This window comes from Moschus berezovskii, chromosome 20 (genome assembly GCF_049115385.1).
Source record: "Moschus berezovskii isolate FMDL1 chromosome 20, NW_MosBer_1.0, whole genome shotgun sequence".
NCBI lineage: Eukaryota > Metazoa > Chordata > Mammalia > Artiodactyla > Moschidae > Moschus > Moschus berezovskii.
In genome coordinates, this window is record NC_142479.1 from 48,188,156 (window position 1) to 48,213,840 (window position 25,685).

At 55.9% G+C, this 25,685-nt stretch overlaps 1 protein-coding gene across 3 annotated transcripts in view; it reads right to left on the reverse strand.

The window, feature by feature from the left end:
• The window catches only part of CACNA1G (calcium voltage-gated channel subunit alpha1 G), a 62,146-nt gene that overhangs the window by 14,222 nt on the left and 22,239 nt on the right, over window positions 1–25,685 (reverse strand). For all 3 annotated transcript variants that reach the window (XM_088828975.1, XM_055407564.2, XM_088828974.1), the window contains 16 exons: window positions 18,352–18,503; window positions 17,393–17,578; window positions 17,180–17,294; window positions 16,945–17,100; window positions 12,607–12,691; window positions 12,331–12,524; window positions 11,042–11,473; window positions 10,215–10,315; window positions 9,894–10,017; window positions 8,088–8,156; window positions 7,754–7,938; window positions 6,855–6,981; window positions 5,265–5,390; window positions 4,624–4,713; window positions 3,648–3,840; window positions 1,816–1,869 (listed from right to left, as the gene is read on the reverse strand). In XM_088828975.1, coding sequence (XP_088685101.1) covers window positions 1,816–1,869; window positions 3,648–3,840; window positions 4,624–4,713; window positions 5,265–5,390; window positions 6,855–6,981; window positions 7,754–7,938; window positions 8,088–8,156; window positions 9,894–10,017; window positions 10,215–10,315; window positions 11,042–11,473; window positions 12,331–12,524; window positions 12,607–12,691; window positions 16,945–17,100; window positions 17,180–17,294; window positions 17,393–17,578; window positions 18,352–18,503 — 2,389 coding nt within the window. The remainder of the gene's footprint in view (window positions 1–1,815; window positions 1,870–3,647; window positions 3,841–4,623; window positions 4,714–5,264; window positions 5,391–6,854; window positions 6,982–7,753; window positions 7,939–8,087; window positions 8,157–9,893; window positions 10,018–10,214; window positions 10,316–11,041; window positions 11,474–12,330; window positions 12,525–12,606; window positions 12,692–16,944; window positions 17,101–17,179; window positions 17,295–17,392; window positions 17,579–18,351; window positions 18,504–25,685) is intronic.

Below are 25,685 nucleotides of genomic sequence, written 5' to 3' on the forward strand. Positions count from 1 at the left end.
GATTCTTAGGCACACGTAAGTTTGAAAATCTCTAGTATAGACCACACAGAACAACAGGTTTAGGCAAGAGGGGTAGGGGTGGTCTGAGCCCCTGTTTGGGGTCTCTGAGTCTTTGTCACCAGCGGGAAAGGTCTCTGAGTCTTCATCCCCAGCGGGAAAGGTGAGACATATTGTAACCAGGGTATATACCTGCCTGTGCCCACAAGAGCACGGCAGAATGTCCCCAGAAGGGGGTGCAGTGTGAGATTAAGAGAGTGCTTATCATGAAGTGGGTGTGTCAGAAGATGGTCTCAGGGGCCATGCAAATCTGCATGGGTTGACTCCTGGGGGAGAAGCCTCTGAGGCCAGACCCATGGTGTTCTGGTGCAAGTGTGTTTGTGTGGACACATCAGTGAACAGACTAGGTGAACCCACAAGGGGGAAGCTGAAGGCCACGTCCCCTCACCCTCCTCTCATTCCTTAACATCAGGAACTCACACTACAGCCCAATTCAGAGATGCGGGCCCAGGCAATCCAGATAAAGAGGGGCTGGAGCCGCCTGAGCCCCCAGGTGTTCTCTCAATGCCAAACATCATCAACCCACCCAGGGCCCCAGGCATGACCTCTCAAATGGCAGCTCATGGATTCCCCTTTGATCAGGCAGCCCAGCACCCACAGGGTAGAGTCTGCAGGAGTCTGGCTTCTGAGGGAATTTGGAAAAGTAGAGAATGGTACAGCCCATGGTTCCCAGTCTGGAGTCCCAAGCCTCAACAGCCTGAGGAGGCAGTCACATGGGGGTCCTGAGGTTCTTTTCAATATTTTTAAAAGCTTAAATGCAATCATACACATGCCTGTGCTAAGACCCCACAGACTAATTTAACAGCAAAATGGTCTTTGCCGTCGTTCAAAGTGAAAGCTTCTGCAGCTCATAAGTCCTGATTAGCAATTAGATGTGTCTTTGATTAGTAAAACCAGTGAAACAAAGTCATTACTGACATGCTCTCAGCTTCAGAGAAGGTCTTTTACGTTGTGGGGTCTGTTGTAGAAGATGACAAGGGGGGCCCTTAGGGACAATCAGGTTGGGAACCACCGGGTAAAGACATCGGAGGCTGTAATGAGGCCCCACAACACTTCACAGATTCTCAAAACCTCTGAACCGCTGTCTGGGGGCCGTGTTGGGAGAGCAGGAGCCAGAGGACTGGTGGGGGGCGGCAGGGGAGGGTGCAAGCAAAACCAGGAGGGCCCTCCCAGAGACACAGCTCTCAAAGAAAATGACCCAGCTCACTCCCAAATCTTTGGCTTTTGGAGAAGCTTGTGGCTAACTCAGATCTTTGAGTCCCAATTCCTGCTGTTTGTAGCAATGATGTGGCCACTGCAATTACTTAACTATTAATGAGTCTGTTCAATTATTCATTGTTACATTTTTAAAACAAATCCTTTCCCTCTCTGCTCCTCTCATCCTGCTTGCTTGGATCAAAGTCTCCTGTTCAGACAAAAGGAGGCGGGAGAGATTTGCAGCTCTAATAATCGAACTGTGTGACCCAGGAGGAGGAACAGGAATGGGAAGAGGTGGCAGGGGGCTGGGAGCAGGGCCTCAAAAGCCTGGCCAGACAAGGAGGGTCCACCAAGAGAAGTTGGCTGGAGGGGCATGATAAGGCCTTCACCTCCTGTCCAGCTAGCACAGGCCCACGGGATGCCACAGAACCCAGAACCCCTCACCCTGAGAAGACAGAATCAGTGAGCCATGGAGAGGGAGCAAAGAGGATGCCCGCACACAGGACGTGGGCCTGACCGCCCGGGGCCATACCCTGGAACCCACAACCCCAGACGCAGTACCTGGCGCCGCGCTGGCTGAGCTGCCGGAAGCAATTACATCGTCCAGCATTAGATCTAAAAGAATGAAACACGACATCGGTCACTGGCCGGACCAGGTGGGCTGGGCAGGGCCCCCTCAGCAGCTCGCTTCCCCTGGGCTGTGACCCTCACTCTGCCTATGCATAGGGCATGCTGAGCAAGGGTGGCGGGTCCTGAGTACCAGCCCCAAGCTCGAATACAGGGCACTTGAGGAAGCTGAGCAATTTGGCCAGCTCATCAGAGTCACAGGGGCAGGGAGTCCGAGGCATGGGGAGAGGAGGAAGCCTGTCCTCGGAACAGATGTCCACTCCTTCCCGTGCTGTGGCCTCAGCTGGACCTGAGAAGGCTGCAGACCCCAGAAGGGGAGCCAGCTGGTCAGGCAGGGCCACAGGTACCTCCTGCCAAAAGAGTTCCATCTGCAGAGGTCCTGCCAAGAAGACAGACTGCAAGGAGGGGCAGATGGAGCAGGGGTGGGAGCATGGCTGCTGGGGGCAGTACGCCTGCTCAGCCTCAGTCGTCCACCAGGAACAAAGATGGGACCCCTATCCCAGAGCTGCTGCCTAGAGGTCAGTGTCCTAACCCTGGAGCAGCCCCTCTCATGGGGAACATGAGCTCTGTCCCTCCCGCTTCCATTTCACAGCCCCCAGCAGCCCTCCCCTGGCTCCAGATGCCCTAGAGCCAGGGGCTGGGGGCACCAAGCCCTCCACCTGCTTGACAGTACTCACATTGTAACAAACCAAAGGGAAAACGCAGAGCACCATGTACATCTTCTCAGAGTAAGGAAGACAGTTTGTGAAAGGGTAGAGAGAAGAGGGAAAACCCGCAGACGAAACAGAGACAGATACACGAAAGCTTAGGAAAACCCACACATAAAGACACTTAGAGAGGCGTGGGCGACTGGAAGTTACACTGATTGATTGTTGAGTACCAGACAGACAGGCAGGAGTCCTGAGATTGGGAGGTGACTCAAGTGCAGACACACCTGGAGACACATGGGGACACAACAGGACCCGCACTCACGCCTTGTGTCCCGGAATCTGCAGTCTTTCGCTTAGTCTTGGCCACCCATAGTAGGAGTGTGAGGAGGCCTGGGGTAGGGGCCTCACCCGGTCAATGGCAAGAGGTGTTGGAGGTCGAAGATGAAGGGCTAAAGGGTCTAAGGCCAGAGCGTCATGAGTTTAGAGTTCCTGTGACCTCAGACCCTCCCTGAGGTGGGTGGGTATTTTTGAACAGCTTAGCAAAAAAAAAAAATATATATATATATATATGACAGTCAGGGAGCCAGGGAGTTTTTCTGGAAACAGGGAGAAAGGAGCGATCAGGGGTTTGCACGCCATGGTCCATCTGCACGTTCTGCCAAGGCCTTGCCCATCAGATACGGACACTGGGCAGCCACAGGTTGAAGATGTTTGCTCACCAACCGTGGGATGGGTAAGGTGCCAAGTGCCAAGGTCAGGGTCCCTGGATACCGGCACAGGGCAATGAAGCGGGGTTTTCATCCCATGAGGCTCCTCTCAGAGTCAGGCTGGGAGGGACTGTGCATCAGCTCCCTCCGGCATCATCTGGGGAGCACGATGCTGAGACCGGGAGGCCCACAGACGGGAGCTCCCCTACCCCACAGGGCTGAACTGGTCTGCTTCATGCAGGCTCTAAAGGCTGACATGCTCTCGAGGGGAAGGAGGTGGGGAAGGGGTGGGAGCATCTTCTCCCTGCCCCAGCCCCAGCCCCTGGCCCCCTACAGTCGCAAGGCCAAGGTTAAGTGTGACTCAGAGAGATGTGGAAAGACTACCGACCAGCCATCTGCTTCTCCTTACTCCTTCTCTTTTTCTCCAGTCTCCGGAGACGCTTCTCCTCCCGCCGCCGGGCCTCCTCTTCTTCCTGGTGCTGCCGACACTTGTGGAAGTTCTCCACCACCACGCCAACGAACATGTTCAGGACAAAGAAGGCCACGATGAGCAGGAACGAGATGAAGTACAGCAGCATCCAGGGGTTGTGGTTCATGATGGGCTGGTGGGAAGCAGGAAGGACCAGGGGAGATATCAGCCTGAGGGTAACTGTCACAGGTGCTGCCCCCCAGCCTGGGGTCCTTACGACAAGGCCTGCGTACTCAGTGACACACAGATCCATCAGGTGATGTCAGTGATGGTGTGCATTTGGTGCTAGCCAGTAGAGCGGTTTGGGGACTGTGGCAAAGCAGAGCGTGGATGTTTTATCCAAGAGGGGGGGAGTCGCTTCTTTGTTTCAGTTGACTCCTGCCCTTAGGGAATGCCAGTCCAGTGTTTCCAGATCTCTGGACTTGAGCAGACCCAAATCTGGATTTTTCACGTGAAACTTGTCAATTTTTAATTGTTTAATGGTAGTGTTGGTCACTCAGTCATGTCCGACTCTTTGTGACCCCATGGACTGTAGTCCGCCAGGTTCCTCTGTCCATGGAATTCTCTAGGCAAGAACACTGGAGGAGGTTGCCATGCCCTTCTCCCAGTCTAGGAACTGAACCTGGGTTCCCACATGGAGGGCAGATCCTTCACCATAGGAGCTACCAGGGAAGCTGTTTAATTGTTTATCCCTAATTAAAAAATTTAAATATGTTGTAAGCCAATAAAGCAAGCCCACATTTGTCCTCAGGCCACCAGTTACAGTCTCTGATATTAAGACCTAATACCTCTTGGATGGCATTTTGCCAACCTGCTTTGCTGTCTTTCTATCCACTGCCTGCACGCATCACACCTGGAGTTGGCCCATCGTGAGTGACCTGAGTCCAAAGATGGATACTGCCCACCTCAGCCCTACCTGCTGGTCCACACCGACAGCATCCAGCCCATCATACATGATATCCACCCAGCCATCCTTAGAGGCCAGCACGAACAGGGACATTAGGGCCTGGGGGAAGGGGAGGAAAGGACCATTTGAAACCTAGGATGTATAGCCAAGACACCCACCAGTGACCCCCAAAGCACCTCCTGGCAATAGCTGGGGGGACCCTAGGCCTTCAGAGGTTAGCCTGGAATCACACTCCAGGCTCCATGGGAGTTCTCTGTCCCAGGGCTCCATGGCTGCCTGAAGCAGAAGAGCCCTGGGAGATGACCTCAGCCAGGAAGAACAACGGACCCCAGAGTTCTGGAAATCCGGAAACCAAAACCAGAGTGGGGCAGGGAAATAAACCAGCAAAACTGAGCGAGCTATTTCATTTTCTACATTTCTGTTTCTATGAATGCGGAATGAGAAAAAGAATCATCTTGACAATACACCTGCACCTTGTACCGTGCTAAAGAAATACATCGTCTCACTGCATGGAGATCCCACTAGGACCCATTCACTAATGATGAAACAGAGGTGAACCAACCACCCCGCATGCATCATTAAGCGTGGACTTGCATCCTCCCCAGACTCCTGCCACCTCTCCCACCTCCGCCTTAGAGCCTGGGACGCACCTGGCCGAGGTTGTCAAAGTTGTATTTATGCCGGACCCACCGGTAACTGGCCTCAGCACAGTCAGACTTGTTAGTGATGTTCCTGGTGTCCTCGCCCTGGCACACAAAGAACTTCCCTTTGAAGAGCTGAACACACACATAACCAGAGACACAGAAAGAAGTGAGCTGTGAGCGCAGGAAGCCCAGACCAGCCCTGGGGCCTAAGAGCTCCAGGTACACCCTAGGTGAGGGCCAGGTGTTTGGTCAAGTCAGAGATACACTGACAGTAACCTCCCCTGTAGGCACCCTTCCTCCAGGCTCCTCGGAGCAGAGTCCCTGGAGAGGAAGGAAAGGTCCTAGGGGAGGGGCCTGGGAAAGTGTGGAAGGAGGGGGACAGTCATTCATTTCCTACAAAGAGGGAGGCCAGTGATTCTCTAAGTGAGGTCTCTGGACAGCAGCATCAGCATCATCCAGGAACGTGCTGGAAATACAAATTCTCAGGACCACCCCAGACCCACTGAATCAGACATGCTGCAGGAGGGCCAAGAGATCTGGTTTAATGGTGGGGGCGGGCAAGGTATATGGATTCCACTCAACGGATGAGGAAAACTGAGGCTCAGAGAAGTAAATCCACTCACTAAGTTTATACAGCCAGAAGGTGGCGAAAAGGGGGCTCAGGCACAGGTCCTTCTGACGGGAAAGCTCACCTCACTCTAGAACAGACCAGTCTATGACTGTGGGGAAGGGACTAAGGGACAGGAGGAACAGGGGGCCTAAGCAGGCCAGAAATAAGAAGTGGAAGGGGCACCACGTGTGCAGAGAGGCACCACACAGTCTTAGCAAATGTATTCTGGCCTGGTCTCTGGAGCCAGAGAATTTGAGGAAACCCAAGAATGCCTCCCCCGCCCAAGGCAGAGTGGAGACCCCAGGAAGCCAAAGGAGGGGATAGGGAGGGGGGCAGCCAACCAGAAGCTCCTTCTGGCGCAACAGCCAGCCATCTATGCTACAGCTGAAATGTCTGGAGCCTGGAGCAAGGAGGGGTACTCTGGAGGAGAGGGATGATCGGGCTGCCCTGGCTCCTGGAGGTGCCTGCTAAATCCTGCAGGCAGCTCCCTTTCTTTTTCCTCCAAAGCCAAGTTCCCTCCCTGGGCCAGAGGCCAAGTTTCCCCAGCAGCCCCCACTTACTGCCTCGTCTGGGGTCTGCACCCGCCTGCCTGCCAGCTCACTGCTAACCTGGCCCAGCTGTCTGGGCCCTGGATCCCCAGGCCTGGCCTGCAGCCCACTGGCTCCAGTAGGGAAGGAAGGGAGGGGACCCCTGAGCAGACTGCAGGCCAAGGCCAGCATCTGCACTCCAAGCAGTGCGTGAGAGGGCAGAACGGCAGCCTATGCGCCACTGGTCAGAAGCCCCTGGAGGCCCTCTCCCCTTGCGGGCCTCTTCCAGGCTCCCAGTTTTCTGCAAAATGCCCAGGAGGTGAAGAAGCCCGAGGGCCTTTGGCTTCAAGGCTTTTCTAGGATAAAGGTGGCAGCAGCTCCTGGAGCCACAGCATCCAGGCCAAGAGGAAGGCCACTCCTCAGGTTTCTGCTGACAGCTGGCCCTGGACCCCCACAAACCTGCACCCCCAGGATGCCAAATATGATGAAGAAGGCACAACAGATGACCACAATGTTGCCAATGGGCTTCAGCGAGGACATCAGTGTTTCCACCACCAGCTTCAGCCCCTGTGCCCGGCTGATTACCCTGGGGAGAAAGGGAGGCTGGTAAGAGGGGTTCCCAGCTCAGCCAATCCCTTGCCCTGTTCGCCACCCCCTCCCACCTTGGCTCACTGGTCCCCATCCTGGGCTCTAGTGGAGGGAAGAGTTGGCTCTCTGGGCTCACTGTGCAGAGACCCCCACCCACCCCCACACCTAGACCTCTAGGATGGGGTTTGGGTGGTGACTCAACGGGATGCAGAACGTTGTGGGGATGGGGAGACAAACTTGTGTGGAGCATGTAGAGGGCAGGCAGGCAGGGAGGCGAATTATCACAACCAGGAAAACCTCACTGGTCAGTCAGTATCTGCCTCATCCACGTCCCCACCCATGGAAATTTCTGACTCTCAGTTGGGGTTCAGGGTGACTGTCTGATTGGGGAGGGTCTCCTAACAGTGCAGATCCATTGCTAGAAGTATTTCCTGGTGGGGAGTCCCTGGGATGGGGGAGAAAGCAGGGAAGGAGGAAACAGAGTCTGTCACTTCACAGGGGGAGTCAAGTATTGCCCCTGAGGGTTCCACACAGGGAGAGCTGCAGCTGAAGGGCATGAGGGCCCTGCCTATGGGCCCTTATCTGGTGTGCCCTGTAGGAGTGTGTCACGTGAGGGGGTCCTTGAAGGGGGTGCCTGTGGAGGGAGACCACTGGGGCCATAGCTAAACCAAGTGAGAAATGATGCCGGGAGTTGGGGGCCGGGTTCCCGGTGGAGTCACAGGCGGGAAGCAGGGGCAGATGGGTTGCTGGCCATCAGGGTGTGCCTGCACCTGAGCGGGCGCAGGGTCCGCAGCAGCCGCAGCACCCTCAGCATGCCCAGGATCTTGGTGCCGCTGTCGGAGACCATGGACACCAGGATGTCGATGATGGAGATGAGCACCAGCAGCCCATCCAGCACGTTCCAGCTGCTCCGCAGGTAGGCCTGCTCCCCAAAGCACCAGCCCAGCGCCACCACCTGGGGATGCCCCTGCGTCACCGACACTGCCTCCAACACAGTCAGCCCCCAGCCCTGCCCGCTCTGTGGCCCAGCCTCTCCCCTGCCCACTCCCCCCACACCCAGGAACCAGATGGCTCCCATCTAATGCTGACTTCCCCCCCCATCACCTTCACTGTCATCTCAGCCAGAAAGACTGCGGTGAAGATGTAATTGGAGAGGGTCAGGAAAATTCGTTCCTGTAAAAGAGAGCAGGCAGGTATTGCCACCGGGACCCCCACCGTGGGCCAGGTCTGCTCTGCGCACAGAAGCCAGGAACTGCCTTCAATGTTTAACTCGGAACAACCACCCCCCACTCTCCTCAACATGCAATCTCCTCCCTGCTCTCCCATCGTCCCTCTCACACACACACACACACACACACAGCCAGCCACAAGCCCCTTGACTCGCTCAGAGCTCTGAGCACAGTCCCACTCCTGCCCCCTACCTCCTGGAGTTGCCTTGAGGGAAAGTGATTCCCACCACAGCGCTGTCATCTGAGCCCCAGAGCTCAGGTCCTATTCACTGATTCCTTTCTTAAAACTGGAGCAGCGTTTAGCTTGATCTCTCGCTGCCCCATCCTACTCGTCCCGGCTCCACGTACTTGCTTTCCTGCTGTGTGCCCCAGAAATGGAGCCGCAGGGCAAGATGGGGGCCTGAGTACAGGCTGTGCATCCTCAGGCACCATATTTATGCCAAGCATAGCGTGAGGCCGGGCAGGAAAGAAAGTGGCCCAATCCCCTGATATCTGTGAGCTGATTCCATCGTTGCATGGCCAAGAGAGGGGTGTAGAGAGCTGGAGAGGCAGCGGGTAAAGTGTGTCAGGGGTAGTGAGAAACAGGGAAAGGGGAGGAGGGAGAAGCCTGTGGAAGAGCTGGAGATGGAGGGGCTGAGTGGGAAGGTGGGGGAGAGACCCGGCCACGGCGAGCTCTGAGGCAGGGCCCTGGGTCGGAGACAGACCAGGGGGCCAGTGTGGCTGGCCACCCTTACTGCACGCATACAGGCTCTCACCTCTTCCCAGGCTGGCCCCTCCAGCGCCCATTTCCCTCCGCCACCACCACCCCTTCCCACTGACCTGGCTGGAGCCCACCCTGATGGAAAACAGAAGCCCCATAATGTTGAAATCTGAACAATGGTGTGGGAGGCAGCAACAAGGATAGGGTCTACCTCCAAGTTAGTGGTGCAAGATGTCATGGGGGGAAAACAGAGCCCCCCACATTTCTAGGCCTCAGATCATTGTTGGGGGGGACAGGCTGTGATGCCAGCCTAGGGAGAGAGTGTCCAGGACTAGCTGGGCCCATCCTAAAGAAGTCAGGCCTGAAGGAGTGTGTCCACACACTCTGACCCATGGCCTCTCCTCTCCTGAGGAGGACTGGCAGGTTCAAAGCCAAGCATAAGTGACCAATGCTCCCCTGAAGGCCCCTAAAACGCTACTTGTTTGTAACCTGGAAAGACCCAGAGGAACAAAGGACAGCTTCCCTCCCCTATGGGACATCAGCCATGGGGCAGGCTGGGCAGGGTGCCTCCCCGTCAGCGCACAGGTCCTGGTGAGAAGGAGACCCTCGGCCACTCAGACCAGCTCGGGTCGGTCTCACCGTTGGCATCTCTGCAATACTCACTGACTCATATACAGGCCTCAGAAGCCCTGGTGTGCAGGAAGGCACCACTGCAAACAGCGGGGGCAACAAAGCTGACTTTCGCCCAGGCTAGAAGCAAGCCCCACGACTGGCTGCTTTTTCACACAAGGGAAACAGGTGAGGACACGGGAGGCATCCAATTGCAAGGGTCAGAATCAGGGAGCTTCCTGGCTCCTTGCCTCCGCGTGTCTCTGGGCCTCCCTGCCTGCCTGGCTCGCCGCATGGGTACAAATTCGCTAACCCAGGAGGGCAGGGCACCAAGTAGGCACTCAGCAACTGCCGTCAGCCCCAGTGACTCACAGCGCTGTGGGGGTCGATCTTGGGGCGCTCCATGGCGATGGTGATGCAGTTCAGGAAGATGATGACGAGGACCACGTGGTCGAACATCTTGTGGGTGATGATTCGGTGACACAGGAGGCGGAACCTGCTCCAAGATGGAGGTAAAGGCTGAGTGGGTGTAAGGCGGGATGGCAGTGAGGGGCACTGCCCAGCCCCTACCCATCCTGGGCCCTCCCAGCCCGAGGTCCTGCTCTCACCCACCCCCACGTCAAGGGACACTTCTAGCATCCCTGGGATGAAGTCACAGGAGGATTACCCAGGAGGAGAGGTCGGGGTGCTGACCTTGACTGAGGAGGGAAGATGTAGGCAGACCAAGAGTCTCGCTCCAGGCAGCAGGCTGGGAGCCGGGTTCGGACCCATGCCCTCATCCGTTCTGCCTTGCTCTGTGGAAGGATGGCCTGGGGAGTGAGCAGGGCCAGGTCTCCAAGTTCCTGATCCCTCACTCCTCAATAGCTCCGTGGCCCTCACTCCTAGTCTACTCTCTCCACTCCGGCCCAGCCCCCTGCCTGCCTTCCCTCTTTCCCTCCCCACTGGGTTTGGAATGATCAAACATTGTCCCCATTACAGCTGTCTGTTCAAAGACACACCTGGGATGAGGAGACATCCGCCCCTTCTCATGTGCTAACCCTGAGGTCCCAGGTCCCTGAGCCCCATCCCCAGGGTTAAAGGCAGTGGTGAGAGGGCTGGGGAAAAGGTGAATGGGTAAAAGTGGGTGTGAAATCAAGGCTTGTGATGAGGTTGATATAAGAGAGGGGGACAGAGGAGGGCATCAGTTTGGAGAGATGAGTGATGGGTCTTTCTGAGTCACAGGGGAGGGCCATGAAAGATTCATACACATCTGCCTGAAGTCATTCTTATCCAACAAGGACGCATAGCTGCAGCCCCAGGCATGACGAGGATCTGGGGCTTGGTGGGGTGGGCGGAGGGACAGAGGGGCTGTTTGGAGCTTGGCTTCAGGGCTGATACCCCTGGAGACCCCTTGAGCATGATGGTAACTGCCTGAATGCCAAACAACTGGGAGGGAGTTGTCCAGTCCTGCACCAGGTCGGGCACAGCTCCCCTCACTCAAGGTCAGGGGTGAGAGGTCACTGTGCCCACAGGGGCCTCACCAAGTTGCCCTCGTCGTCACCGTCGTCTCCGTCCAGTGGGGGGTCATTGGGCCGCACAGCCTGAGTCAGGCGTCCCAGGGCCGAATTGCCGTTGCAGTCCTGGTGCTCGGAGGCTGAGCTGCGGCCACTGGCTGTGCGGTACAGCCCGGGAACCTGCAGTGTGTCCGGTAGGTCAAAGGAGCCCTTAGCTTCCCTCTCCAGGGAGCCCCTGTGGCGGCGATCACTGCCCGCTGGGCTCGTGCGCTCCTCTTCCGAGCTCTCCTCCTCATCCTGGCTCTCCCGGCCCTCACCCGACAACAAGGACCTCCGCTCCCCACTTGGGCTCCTTCGCTTCAGGCTGGGGGCGCGGCCCAGGCTGTTCCTGCTGGAGCGCCTGCTCGTCCAGCTGCTTGCTGCACTCCAGGGGCTGTGTGGCGAAGTGCGGGCACTAGGCTGAGGAGTGAACAGAGGAGAGGCCGGCCTGAGCCAGAGCTTCACGGCCCCGCACCCCCTCACATTCACCCAGGCTCCTGTGAGCCTCTTGGCATCACATCACTATAGGAGTGTGAGCAGGGGCCCTAGACCTGGATGCCTGGATGCACACCAGCTTAGGCAAGTCACTAAACCTCTCTGTGCCTCGGTTGCTCATCTGTAAAAGAGATATGACCTTAGCACCTATTCCTTATTTAGCTGAGTGGCAGTATAAAATCACAGTGACAGCATGGGCCCTGACACCAACCGCCTGGACTAAAACGCTGGCTCTGCCACCTGCTCGCTGTGGAGCTTCCCACAGTTCACTCTGGTAATCTGAGACTCAGGTCCCCATCTGTAAAATGGGGATAATATTGGTACCTACCAGAGGCTTGCTGTGAGGATTACATGCTTTTATTAATAGAACACTTATAAGCAATGTCTAGAACAGTGTCTGGCACAGAATCGATATCTGGATGGGGTTTGCTGTTATTAAGATGAGGTCTCAAGGAGGTATGCTATGCTATGCTATGCTAAGCTGCTTCAGTCGTGTCCGACTCTTTGTGACCCTATGGACTTAAAGAGGTAAGGACCTCCCATTTTACAGAGGAGTCTCAGAGATTGAGTCTTATCCCCAAGGACACTTGGGGAACAGAAGAAGAACTAGAACAGTGCTCTTTGGTCCTCAAGGTCAGGGCTCTGGTGTCTGCCTAGATGACCAGCCCTACTAACACCCCCGGGCCTCGTCTGGCCCGTGGTTCAGAGGCTGTCCCCTTGGGCCCGCCAGTTCCACCTCTTTTCCCTCCTGACCCCTGTACAACTCCCACTGCACCCCCTACCGGTGACTTCATCTCGTGGGGTGCTCCTGGCTCAGCCGACCCACTGCTGCTGGTGCGGCGCGAGGGAGGGCCCAGAACTTCGGCCAGGCCGCTGCTGGAGCTTTTGGGCAACGACATGGGCGTGGCAGCCGTGTGGATGATGAGCGGTGGTAACAAGCTCCTCCGCAGCTCCGGGTGCTCTCCCAGAGATACCACTGCAGGGGAGAGAGGGCAAGACCCTGAATCCACTCACGGCTAGCCAAGAACCAGGGCCTGTACCTGCAGAGAGATACTCACAGGCCAAGCGCTTCTTCCTGTCCCCATCACCATCCAGGCTGGGCGAGAAGAAATCAGGCTCCGACTCCGACTTGGTGGCATCTCCCTAGGGTGGGAGGGCAGCGGGCTTTAGGAACCTGGCCCGGCAGGGGTTAGGGGGATGGACCAAGGTCTCCCTGTCTTCACACACACACGCCACAAGGAACCAGCCACCACGGCACGAGGCATGCACTGGCCCGGACCAGACCACCCAGGCTTGGGGCCTAGGTCTCCCAAGGGCCTCTGTCACCTCAGAGAAGGTTGGACTATCTCCAGAACCCACAGCACAACTTTCCTGGCTGGGACTGGCTCAAGAAGGGCTGAGGGGAGAGGGGATAGCCCAGCGGGTGGGTGGCACAGGTCAGAGGGAGCTGGGGGCCTGAGTGTAGTGGTCATGAGAGCCTCAATTCCAAAGGCCACTTGTGCCCTCTGCTTGCCCTCCATGACTGCCCTCCCCTGAGCCTCAGACCCGAGGACCCCAGAGAGAAATCGAAGGACCCCAAACAGAGCTATTCAGCCCAAGGGATGTTCTCTACTTCTTTCCTCCCTCTTCCCAAAGACCCGCCTCCTACCCTGGCCCCATTTTTACCTCTCTCCCTGTCTCTGGGATAGATTTTTTCTTCCTCCTTAGCAGGTCAGTAGGTTCCCCAGTGATTACACACTTCTCCTTAAGAAGTTATTAAGAAATACTTGATTGCTACTTTTGATAAGGACATAAATATTGTGTAATTGGCATCTCAGGGGATCATTTTCATTAACTCAGTTTACATCCCTAACGAGGTCTTTAATTATCAAGTGGGATCTCCAGGGGGCTGCTCAGAATGCACAGTACTGTGGAGTCCCATGGGAACCCTGGCTTTGCCCCGAATTCTGGTGCCAGTGCAGGAGACAGTAGGGCACAGGCTCAGCGTGGGGGCCAGAGGAGGAGTGTGCCCCTGAGTACCTGCTGGACCTCCTGGGTGGTCAAGGGGCCAGAGACACAGAAGTAGATTGAAAATTCTGGTACATTCTGGCAAGAGGCACACCCACTCCCACATCCTCCAAAGACTTGTCCTAAGATGAGGCAACTTGTGGGGTCTCCAACAGGAGCTTAAGGCAAGGAGGAGGAGAGAGATGGGGGAGCTGGGTCTATGGCCAGAGATCCCGACTCCACCGAGGCCCAATGACTCAGACTCTTCAGGGACCGCAGCAGAGGCACGCACACGTGCACACAGAGGATTCTAAGTCCCTTCCTTCTCCAGCCATCCACTCGTCTGACGGGATGGATTGTGCCCTTCGCTGGCGAACAGGGCAGAGGAAAGGAGGCCCTCCCCTCAGTGTCCTCAAGGGGGAAGGGACTTAAAATCAAAGCAAACCTCACGACACCAAGGACCACCGCAGCCACCACAGGTTGCACAGCAGCTGAGCGTGAACACAAGCACAGACACGGAGGCAGAGTCGGGGGCACGGGGCACGGGGGGCATGCTGACTCATGATCGCATACCTACCCCCTGGGAGTCGACAGGCAGCTGAATACAGCTTAACTGTCCACTCGCATCTTCCCGTTTGCTGATTTCCTACAGGGAGAGGGGAGGCAGGGGACGGGCACTGGTCACAGGCGCCCGGCTTTCAAACAGCAGCAATGTTGAAAGAGGAGGAAGAGACGGATGGGTGCCAACCCAACAGTGGGGTAAATAAGACAAGGGGCAAGAGAGGAGAAGAAAGGGGACAGAAGGGCCTTCCAGAATTCAACCACAGGCCCTGGAGCCAGAATGAATCTGAAGGGTGAGGGCAGAGGCCACAGAGATGGGAACAGGGAAAGGGAAGGAGACTGAGCCCCCAGTAACCCTAATAACAGCTACCATTCACTGGAGGTGTGCCAGGCATCACAAAGCTGCTTCATTAACACTAGCTTACCCAGGTGAGAAGGAGGTACAGCTAGCACCATCTTACAGGAAGCATCTGAGATTTGGAGAAGTTAAAAAAAACTGCCCCAAGTGATACAGAGAATAAGAGATGCATCTGGGCCTCGTATCTGAGTCTCTAGCTCACCTCTCACTGGCTCTGAAGCAGCAGGCATGGAGGGTGGGACGGAGGAGTGGATAGAAGTCAGAGGTGGGGGAGGAGACCAAAGACCAGGCACAAGAACAGGCCTCCGAACTCCTAACTGTGCCCTCCACATCAGCATGCTCCTGCTGGGATGGGATGTGACAAATAACACTAGGATGATGGCTATGAGGTTGTTTGATATCAATTAATGGCCTCACACAGGGCCTGCTGTTTGTTCATTCAATTAAGTGTGCAGATGATAAATACTCATGGATTCAGGGCGCTGCCCCCTGCAAGTTGGGAAGTCAACAACCCAGCTGGCCCAGACTCCCGGGCTACTTTCTCCTACATCTTGGCAGGGCGGCAAGCCCAGCAAGGGGTGACCCTTGAGGCCTCTTGCTGATGACGGCCAACAAAATGAGGGTGACCACTGCTTTCACTGAGGTAGGTTGCCTTGTTTATAAAAAAGCAGGTCGTCACAATAGGAAAAGCCAACCTCTTCTGCCAGATTTTGGGACTCCCGCAGAGCCACAAGTGTGCCTCTGGAAATTCCATGCGGTTGAAGCAGGCGCCTCTGCAGGTGTCTAGGTCACTGGCATTGAGTGACCAACCTCTGCACTGACCCAGGGGTTTATAGGATAGTGAGTAGCTGATCTAGCTCCTCACATGGGCATTTCAGGGCCATGCTGCTGCCCACCTCCATGAAGAGGCTGATCTTGAAATCCTTTCTCCATCCCACCCCAAACCCAAAGCATCACACCCTGAGTGAGACCCTCTCCTAGGCACTTGTTGAGGTTCCCCAGACCCTGGGGAACCCCTCAGGCTGGGACAGCCACAAGCCCCCAGGAGGGCCAGAGTGACTAGGCCAGGCCCAAAGGCCAGACTGCTCTCCATCCCCACACGCAGACTTTGTTGCTGCCTAGCAACCAGGCCAGTTCAGCGGCTCTCAGTTTAACCAGGTGTCTGCTGGAAGGACCAGGGACGGGGAGGGGTGCCTGTACCAGGCATCTCCAGGACTACCAAGCCAGCTGAACGGTCACTTGAAGGAGGGAAATAGGCTTGGGATGTTTTCCATTTCCACAGAGTTCCACAGGAATTTATCTGAGGGAACCTGAGCTGTCAGGAGCTGTGGTTTGGAAGAGGCTGAAGGACCACTGTCCCCACTCAGCTCCTCCACCCACAGGCCAAAAGCAGTGGCCAAGCAGTGGGTCTCCACGTAGACCTTGACTCATATGGAACACATTGACATCCTTAAACCTTTAGGCCACAGAGGGTCAATAAAGGTCCCATCCAAGGGACCTCCCTCCCATCAAGAGGCCCAGGCGTCACCAAAGGTGGGGAGGAAATGCAATAATGGTTAACTATGGAACTACAATGGGAGGAGACCGGTGTGGGAGAGGCATACCCGCACCTATCAGTCCAGCCCAGCCCACAGGGAACAGCCCTCCCTCGCAAGGCTGGGAAGGAGTCAGAAAATAGACTTTTGTTTTTCCACCGTGTGCTGGATATTTATAGACCAAGCCGCAGCGGGAGCTTCCATCCGGGTCACCCGGAGAGAACTGGACCGAGAGCTTCTCCACACCCAACCTGGAGCATTTCTAGGTTGAGTCAACCTGCCCTGTGCTAGGTGCTGGGAAGCTGGGCTGGGCCTGGGGCTCGGGTAAGAAGAGCGGCTGAGCTGAGGGAGCAGAATGGTATGCAGTCCTTCAGGCAGAGACTGCGTCCTGGCAGGGCGAGGGTGGGATCAATGTAAATCAATATTAATTGATGATGCTGCCTATGACGAAAGTGATGGATCCTGGGCTGGAAATAGGACGCTCATCTCTGCCATGCCCGCAGCTAATTGGGCTCATTTCTCAACCAGGGCAGCTCAGTTCTGCCCAGGCGCTGGTGCCATCTTCCCCAGCTCAGCCAAAGCCCAGATGATTTGCATGCAAACTTCCCCCACCCCTCAACTCAGATGGGTTCCTTCCAGATGTCCCCAAGCACACCTGTGCTCAGGGATCCAGCTGTCTGTGTGCCAACACTCATCCCGTCCAGCTCCCCGGGGTAGAGTCTGGCCGACTTTGTCGGGGAAGCCCACTCAGTAGCTCACCTTGGATCCAGGGTTACGCCCCTCAACAACCACCCTGTCTCTCGAGTGCCAGGGGGCTGCCTGAAACTCAGAACGTCCCGGCCCTAGTCCCCCAGGCTTGTCTGAAGGGCACTTCCTGCAGAACCTCCCAGGACACCACCACTCCAGCAACGCAGCCAATTCCTCCTGGAAGTGGACTGTTGCAGGCAGGGGGTTACCTCCGTTTGGAAGCCCTCCACCAGAATGGCAACGAGCAGGTTGAAGAGCACGTAGTTGCCAAAGGTCATGAGGGCGATGAAGTAAAGGGCGGCCCAGGAGGACGTGGAGGCCATCCCGTTGTAGAGCACCTTGTTCCAGTCCTCCTGAGTCAGGATCTGTGGGCGAGGATGGGGGTCAGGGCCTTTAGCGGGGCACCCCCAGCACCCTGCCCACCCTCTCCTGTTGCCCTTGCACCTGAAAGACAGTGACGATGGCCCAGAGCAGGGAGTCAAAATTCTTCCGGTCCGGCAGCGTGTCCCCATCCCGCTCAGATGCAAATTTGCAGCCGAAGAGATGCATACCCAGGATGCTGAAGACACAGGAGCTGTGAGACGGGGGTCAGGGCCCCAGAAACCCCTGCCCCTCAGGCCCTCATCCCGCTGGCATGGATGCCGCACCTGCCCTCACCTGAAGATGAAGATGAAGAGCATGAGCAGCATGCAGAAGGTGGCCACGTTGTCCATGGTCTTCATGAGCACCACGAGCTGCCGCTGCAGCGCCGGCAAGAAGCGCACCAGCTTCAGCACCCGCATCAGGCGGAAGGTCCGCAGCACCGACAGGCCGCCCCCCTGCTGGCCCACGATCTCCCACACGCTGCAAGGGGTGGGGGCAGGAGCCAGAGCCTGAGGCCTCTGCATGCTCACCTTCCCCCCACCCCACCCACTGGGAGGGCTCAGCAGCACCTGAGGGTCTGGCCTGGCCAGCACTGAGAATGTGGGTGCTGAGGGAAACTTGGGTCTCTAGGCAGGAGCTCCAAGAGGCAAGGGTCAGGGTGACAGGTCCCTCTCTCCCCGCTCTCCCCTCCAGGCCAGTCCTCTCCCTCGATCAGCCAAAGCAACAGCCTCAAGTTATGGAATGTTTGCTTTGTTCTCTTCTAATGAAATCTAAAGCCAATTCCAAAAAGCAATAAAGCAGTTCTTCTGGCCCAGGGCCTGAGGGGGGTGGGGGGGAACAGTGGAACACTTTCCCAAGGTCTTGGAAACCCTAAAGCAAGTTGCCAGCATGTGTGACAGTCTCCAAGCACTTTGTAAGCAGGGACAGCTGGCTGGGCCTTACACCTCCTCCAACTCTTCTCCAAAGCCGACTCCCCAGTCTTTGCCCACCCCAGGCCTGCATGGGGTCAAGGACAAGGAGTGGAAATGAGAGCAGAGATTTCAGAGGAGCCTGGCCAAAGCAGATGGAAGACCACATTCTGTGTGAGCAAGGGAGGGCTGAGAGAGAGTGTGGTATGCGCTGCTAGGGGAGCAGGGGGCCTCTGGGTCAGTGGGGTCTGATTCCAGGCCCAGAGGAGCAGGGTGTGTGGCTTCTCACCCCAAGCCACCCTAAGGGCATTCCTCAGGCAAGAGGCAGCAGAGGGACAGTCATACCTGATGACAACAATGACGCCATCGAAGATGTTGTAGGGGTTCTTAATGTAGCCAAAGGGACCATATACCAGCAGCTTCAGCAGCATCTCCAGGGCAAAGAGGCTGGTGAAGACGATGTTGCTGATTTCCAGGGCATTGGTGAGCTCCTCAGGCTGGAAGACAGGGTGGGCCATGAAGTAGCAGAGGCTGGTCCCTGAGCCCCTCATCCCAGTCCTCAAAAACTCCTGGCCTTCCTACACATCCGGGAGCAGAACAGCAAGCTAGGGGGTGGGGTGGGGGTTGGGAGAGGGTAGTAGGGGTGCTGAATGCTCAGGCTAATGGGGAGGACGCTCCCCAAAAGCATCCATAAGAAAATGCACTTGGGGTGGCCAGGGCACAAAGCCCCCAGCCCCTAGTTATTTTCAGCTGAGTCTCAGAGTCTGGGGCCACAGGCTCGCTGGAGGCCTATGGTGTGCGTTCTACCCACTTCCTACTGGGTGCTCCGAGACCCAACCTGTCCTGTGCTGTCATGTCAGCTCAGCAGGCCCAGGCCAGCAGTGCACTGATGCTGGTGGACACCAGAGGGTGATTGCCAAGGCCTCATACGCATATCCGGTCACACAGCCATACGCGAAGTCACATGTTCTCCACAATTACTCTGTGGACTTGGCAGCATTCTCTTGGACAATTGTTGGCAACATTATTTCCTTCCAGACACACACACACTGCATACACGTACACACAAACACACACAAATGCATACATGCACACACACACGTGCACACAAACAAGTGTGTACACACAAACACACCAATGAGCAGACGGGAGATCCCCAAGAAAGATGTCACACAAGAGGTGGCACCTGGAGCTGCTACCTGAGACTAGGACACCGGGGTTAATTCTCAGCCTATCCTGTCAATCACTGTGTGACCTTCAGCAAGATCTTTAATCTCTCTGGTCAAATGTAAAACACTAGAGGTAATTACTTTAATACTCCTACCCAGGGTCTGGGATTAGGACAGCAAACACATCCTAGAGAGGTCATCAGAATTAATGACAAACTCTACTTCATCTGCTATTCTAGCACAGAATATTAAGTACCTCCTCCCTCTTCATATGGTGGCTCAGTGGTAAAGAATCTGCCTGCCAATGCAGGTGCCCCAGGAGAGGCAGGTTCAATCCCTGGGTTGGGAAGATCCCCTGGAGGAGGAAATGGCAACCCACTCCAGTATTGCTGCTGAGATAATCCCATGGACAGAGGAGCCTGGCAGGCTATAGTCCATTGGGTCACAAAGAATCGGACACGATTGAGTGACTGAGCATCCCTCTTAATATTAAGTCCCTTCCATATAATCCATGAGGTGCCATATAATCCACCAGGCAGGCAAAAACATGCCAGCAATGCTCCCTGCCTCCTAAGAGTTCAGAGTCTAGCTGGAAACAAATTATACACACATGAAACAGTCGAATAACCACGAGAGGCCTTAGATGATTTGGTGCCAAAATAAATTATGCAGATAGTAAATCCAGGAGTTCTGAGGAGAGAAGGTGAGTGAGGACACACTGGGAAAGCCTTGGTTGGGAGACAGCACTTGAACTCTGAGGGTGAATGGGGTCTCTCCAGGCAGAGAGGAGGGGAAGGCATCACAGGGCTGAGCACAGGGAATGAGCCATGTCAGGGGAGAAAGGGAGGCTCAACCTGGTTGATGACTGAAGCTGCAAAACAGAATGTGATGGACTCAGTGGAGCTTACTGCCCACCTGGTGAGGTGTTTTGATCACCCCCAAAGCCCACGGTGCATACTAGCTACTCTAGAAGTTTGAATAAATAACCAATGAAATCCTTAGTCCATCAGACACCTCCTCCTATTTACCCAGCTGCCTCATCTGGCCAGTTGCCCAGGCAGGTCACCCAAGCATGGAGTCAGGCCCTGGGTACCACCAAATATATCTAAATAGTCCCATCTGTGTGGCCAGCCTGGGTGAGAAGTGGGAGAGGTGGTAGGCTGGGCCTTCTGATTGGCAGGTAAGGGGCATTTGAGGGGTCAATGGCTTCTCAGAAGGAGAGAAGTTTTCAGTCCACGCATGGATTCTCTCCAGAGACAGGTCTGGGGAGTTGAGCCAGGGTCAGCCGGCAGGGCCAAGAGCCAGCTGTCCAAAGAGCAAGTAACTGTCATGTTGCTCCAGCAGATCTCAAGTGAGAGTCTGCCCCGCAGACTGTGAGTGGGGGCAGTGCCACCTGACTTAGCAAGTGGGGTCACAGAGGACCACAGCACAGGGGAAGGGGCCACAGTCAGGACAGCTAAAGCCCAGGGCTCAGGCCCTCCCCTGACAAGCCCACCTTCTGCTCCCAAGTCCAGTCTGTCAGAAAACTGTGGTCAGTGAACCTGCCTCTCTGTCACTCTGCCATCTACCCAGTTGTCCATTCTTGGATTTGATAAAGATGGTAAGCACAGGCCACGTGGGTGCGATGCCCTGTGGGTCTCATCCCGTACCATCCACACAACAGCCTTCCCCTTCCACATCTTGCAGATAAGCACAAGAGGCCAAAAGATGATGCTTGGCCAGTGCGAAGTCACAGGATGGGGAGAGCCAGGGAGTCGGACCCAATCCTAGCCTACTCTGACTCCAATACGACTAGGCAGACAGGATCCAAAGGCGACAGTGAGGGGCCCGTGAATCCAGACACATGGATGGACTGAATATGCAGTGTCTTTATATTTCACGTGAACGCAGATGCATTAATAAAGAATGAGTCTGAAAGTACAACTGAGGCACACATATAATGGGTATAGTTTAGAGCATATGAATTAAACATCAAAAAAAGCCACCCAAAACAAAACTTAATAAAATGGTGACAGCATGATAGCTTTTGGTATCATGTATTTACTTCATTAGTGAATCCCTGAAGTACAACCAGGCGTGTGGAGAGGGGTGTTCTCACCGTTTCCTGATGTTGTCTACAGGGCTGTTGGCAGTCTGTACCTGAGGGTTCATAGATACACACAGACACACACACTTCCACCAGCACACCAACCTAGAGCCTCGTCAGAAGGATGGTGCAGGCTCCCCGAAGGCCTGTGTCACTGCTCTCCTCGATGGGTGGCGGCAAAGACCGGCGCTCCAGCCTGCCCAGCCAGGAGGCTCCAGGACTGAAGGAGCAGGTAGGAAGGAGGGCCTGGCTGGCACCCTCCCCTGGCCTTCGCTTGCTCGCCTCAGTGCACAAACTTATGGGCAACGCCTGTTCCCTCCCAAGGCCCCGAATTCCCTGTGATCCATGGGAAAAAAGTGCTCTTTTCTCAGACAGCCAGCTCTGCCCAAGTTACTAAATCAGAAGCTGGGAATGTTCTGCAAATGCAGGATGAGGACGCACAGGCACAATCTTAGCAACACCGTTGCCCCAGGGACCAGAGCCGTGATCACAGTCCCTGCAGCCGCAAAGGGACAGACAGGAAGCCAACTCTGACTAGTGCCGTCCGCAGGCCCTGCACCGCTGAGCCCTTCCTCCTAGAAGTCCGTTTCCTCCCTGCTCACAAAAGATGAGGGAGGGAGGTAGGCTTCCTTGACGGCAAGGAGACTGAGGTTTCGAGATGTGGTGACTTGATGGAGGTCACATCGCTCGCTTAGAAAGGCCCACCTGCACTTCCCTCCACATCTCTCCACACTGCCGCCCCGCACACACCCAGACCGCCGACACAAGCTCATACAAGCCCCTCAGGCTGCCAGGAAGTCCTTTTTCTAGTCTAGACTGCATCCTCCCGCCTGTTCACAGAGGTCAAGGCCCAGTGGGGGTTTCTGCGTGTGGAGGCCAGGCAGCTTGAGGTCCTCACCCAGAGGCCCCAGGCTCTTCTCTGTGTGACGCTAACTGTGCATCTCCCGTCTCCCAGTGCTTCCCCTCCTCTTAGTCTGTCAGCCTGGAGTAACTGGGCCCCAGGTAAGCTGCTCAATACTTCCCAGCACCAGGACTCCCCTGAAACCCAGAGCACCTGTATCCACTAACCCTTAAAGTGCCCATGGTGTGTGCGACCCTGCTAAGAGGTGGGGCTAAACCTGAAAGCCGGAGGCCTGGCAACTCGGAGACTTTCCACCTGGGTGACCTAGCCAAGTCCTTAACGTTGCTGGTTCCCAGTGGCCTCTTCTATGAAACAGGGTAACACCCCTTTGTGGCTTGCCAGGAAACACCCAGGCCAGAGTCCTGCTCAAGTGGCCCCGTGGGCACTGACAGTGGCAGCAGTCCTCACATGTGGCAGAACAGAGTGCCTGCCGCTTAGTCTGAAGCTAAGCAACATGTGGAGGCAGACACCAGAAGGGCCCCAGGAACTCAAGCCAGCTGAGGTCAGTGGGCCAGTGGGGAGAACTCCCGTGGAAGGTATCCCCGGCTGGCCAGGGGGCGTGAGCAAAGGAGCAGAGGAATGAATATGCAGGGCATCCTCCAGGACCGAGGATCGAGTGTCTGCCCTGGTCAGAGGGTGGGAGGGGCCTCTGGGCATCAAGGCTGCCAGGTGGGCAGGGCCAGCCAGAATGGCCTTGACTCTGCTCCATGACTTGCCTCAGGCTGGACTTGCCTCTGCCCATGATCTTCTAGGGGGAGGGAGGAGGTGTGCAAAATGGTATATTAAGAAGATTAATCCACTGCAGTGGTGGCAGCCTGCGGATGGCTTGGAGAGACCAAGAGACTAAGAGCGATTAGGGGATACTGCAGTGGTCGAGGCGGGAGGCTTGAAAGCTGGCTCTCACAGACAGGGACATGCTGCGGGCGGGGACAAGCCCGACCAGAACTGAGGGGAGTCACCCTCGCCCTACCAGACGCCATCCTCATTCTCTGTCTCCTCCGAGGCCACCTGTTCCAGGGACCCTGCAACCTCAGCTCCCCAGTTCTGACTCCTCGGCTCGCCTCACCTCTGTTCTTGACAGTTCTGCCGGCCACTTTCACGCTCAAAAGAGGTGGTACAGGAGGGCCACAGTGATGGGGTAAGGGTCACTGGGTCAGTGGGGCCCCGCCCCTTCTCTTCCTCCTCCAAGGAGGTGTGGGAAGTCAGGGAACGCCTGGGCAGCAGGAGGTTTCTAGGAGACCTCACAGGGCTCATCACACGATCACAGCCTTGCTCTTTACCGTCTCCCTGGAGGGACCTCCCAGCATGTTTTCCAGCCCCTCTAGGCCCTGTCCTTAGGCGTCACTGTGCTTCAGTACCTCATAACCAGGGATGACTTTAGTCTCTCCCCACGGTCTCCTGTCAGCTCCCCAGAGCCACCGCAGGGGGACACACAAGCTAAGTAGGCACAGGACACCCGCAGTGCTCGCTCGGCCAGAGAGAGTCAGCCCAAGCTTCTGTGACTTAAACTTTTGAAGCTACGGCCCCTGCCCCTCCTTCACCTGTACAACCTCTCTACCCAGTTGTCATGGACCATCTAAAGGCTGCCCTCAGGCCACAGATCTCAGAGGGCTCCTGTCCAATCCAGGTTAGTCCCCCCTCCCCCAAGCCCGCCTCTTTGCTGCAACTGTCAAATTGCTGAGCTTTGCTATTTACAAACCTGTGCTGACTGGACAGGGAAATACCCTACTGGGGCCCCAGGGTTGCTCTGTACCTGTATGCATGGTTCTCATTGTTGGGTCTCCATCTTTCGCCCCAAGAGCTGCTTCTGATCTTCCTCCCCTAGGTCTCCAACCCACTTCCAACCTGGCCTCTTGCTTCATGGGGCTTCACTTCCCTCCCCCAAACAGCTCTGCATCCTGCAAACTACTCATCTCTCTTCCCACCTGGAAAGGAGCCAGTGCCTCCTCCACCTGTACCTTCACCCACACCTTGGTTCCCCTGGGCTCCATCTCATTCCATCAGCTGTCCTGTTTCCTCACATCTCCAATATCCCTTCCCCTGCCTAAAAGCTGAAACCTTCACATGGATCCAAGCCTATTCACCCCTGAACGCCGGGACCCACCACCCCAGCTCTCTCCAAGGACCCTCTTCCCAGTCTTCAACTTCTGGATGCCTGAACAATACCTGGGCCTGCACTCGCCTCCCTGCCTATGGCCACCTCCCTCTACTTCCCTGACCCTGCTGGCCATTTCCTGCCCTCCTCTCCCTCTCCCACTGCCTTTCTCCCCTCAGGCCAACATTCCTCAGAGTTCAGTAGAGCCCACTTCCTTCCCTGGGCTCTCCCACTTCCCCACCTCCAGCACTCCCACCTTTCCGGCTGTCACCAGGGTGTGGACGACACAAAACAATCTCCCTCCAAGCCTTGGCCCTTCACCCAGAGAGCCAACCTGCCTGATAGCCTTCCCAGGATGGCCCACAGCCAGCTCAAATGCACCACATCCAAAACAAACCCTCTCACCTCCTCTCCCAAACCTGTTCTTTCCCCAGCTTCCCGGCTCCATGGACTTCCCTCTCCAGAGTTCCATCTCGCAACCTAGGAGTTATCTAGGACTTATGCCTGCCCTTCATCCCTTTAACAGCAGGTGCCTGGGCCCACAGACCTTGTACAATGGAATGGCTGTGCCCCACCCACTAGTTCTATTTCCCCTCCACCATCCTGGGGGCCCTCCTTGCCTCTGATCTGGACGATAGAAATAGTTTCTGGGTCCCGCCCCCAAACCAGCCCACACCTCCTGGAAGCTCCAGCTTCAAGAGCACTGCTGGATTCACTTCGCCCCTGCTCAGATAACTTAGGGTGGAGTGAGGGAGGCTATATGATGGTCTTTCAGAGCATCCCATGCCTTCCTGTGCATTCCCAGGCCAGGCTGCCAGAATCCCCCCCAATCCCTCCACCAGATCCCTTTGCTCCTGGCCTCAGCTGCCAGTGACACTTTTCTTTCAAGGCCACTCTCACAAGACACCTCCTTCAGGAAGACCTCCAAAATCCCTGACCTGGGTGTACACATCTCTCTTCTGTCCCCAGAAATCTCCTTTATGGCATTTGGCATAATCAAGCAGAATGACTTTTCTGCCGGAACCTAAGTTTCTTTGGAGCTCCTGGCATTTCCCATACCCCCAGTCTATTATTCTCTTCAAATGTGCTGTGCACAAGAAGCACTCCCCATGCTTGATGAATTGGAGGAGCCATAGAGCCAGAGGATGCCCCCTTTAGCAGGCCATCTCCAGAAAAGCACCCTTCTCCCTCCCACATGTGGAGAACCTTTGAAAGTCTGGGGCCAGGGCAACTGTAAGAGATCGTCCTCCAAAGTCTCATTTGGCCTGTAGTCCCAGCTCCTCTGTCTGCAGGCCAAGGACTCCTGGGAGGCCCAAGGAATAGGACAGGTGTCTGTAAACTCCTGTCCTTGAAGTCCACACTGGGGTATCCATGCGTGTGTCTATCTTCTAGAGAGATGGCCCCAGCTTTTAACAGAATCCAAAAGGA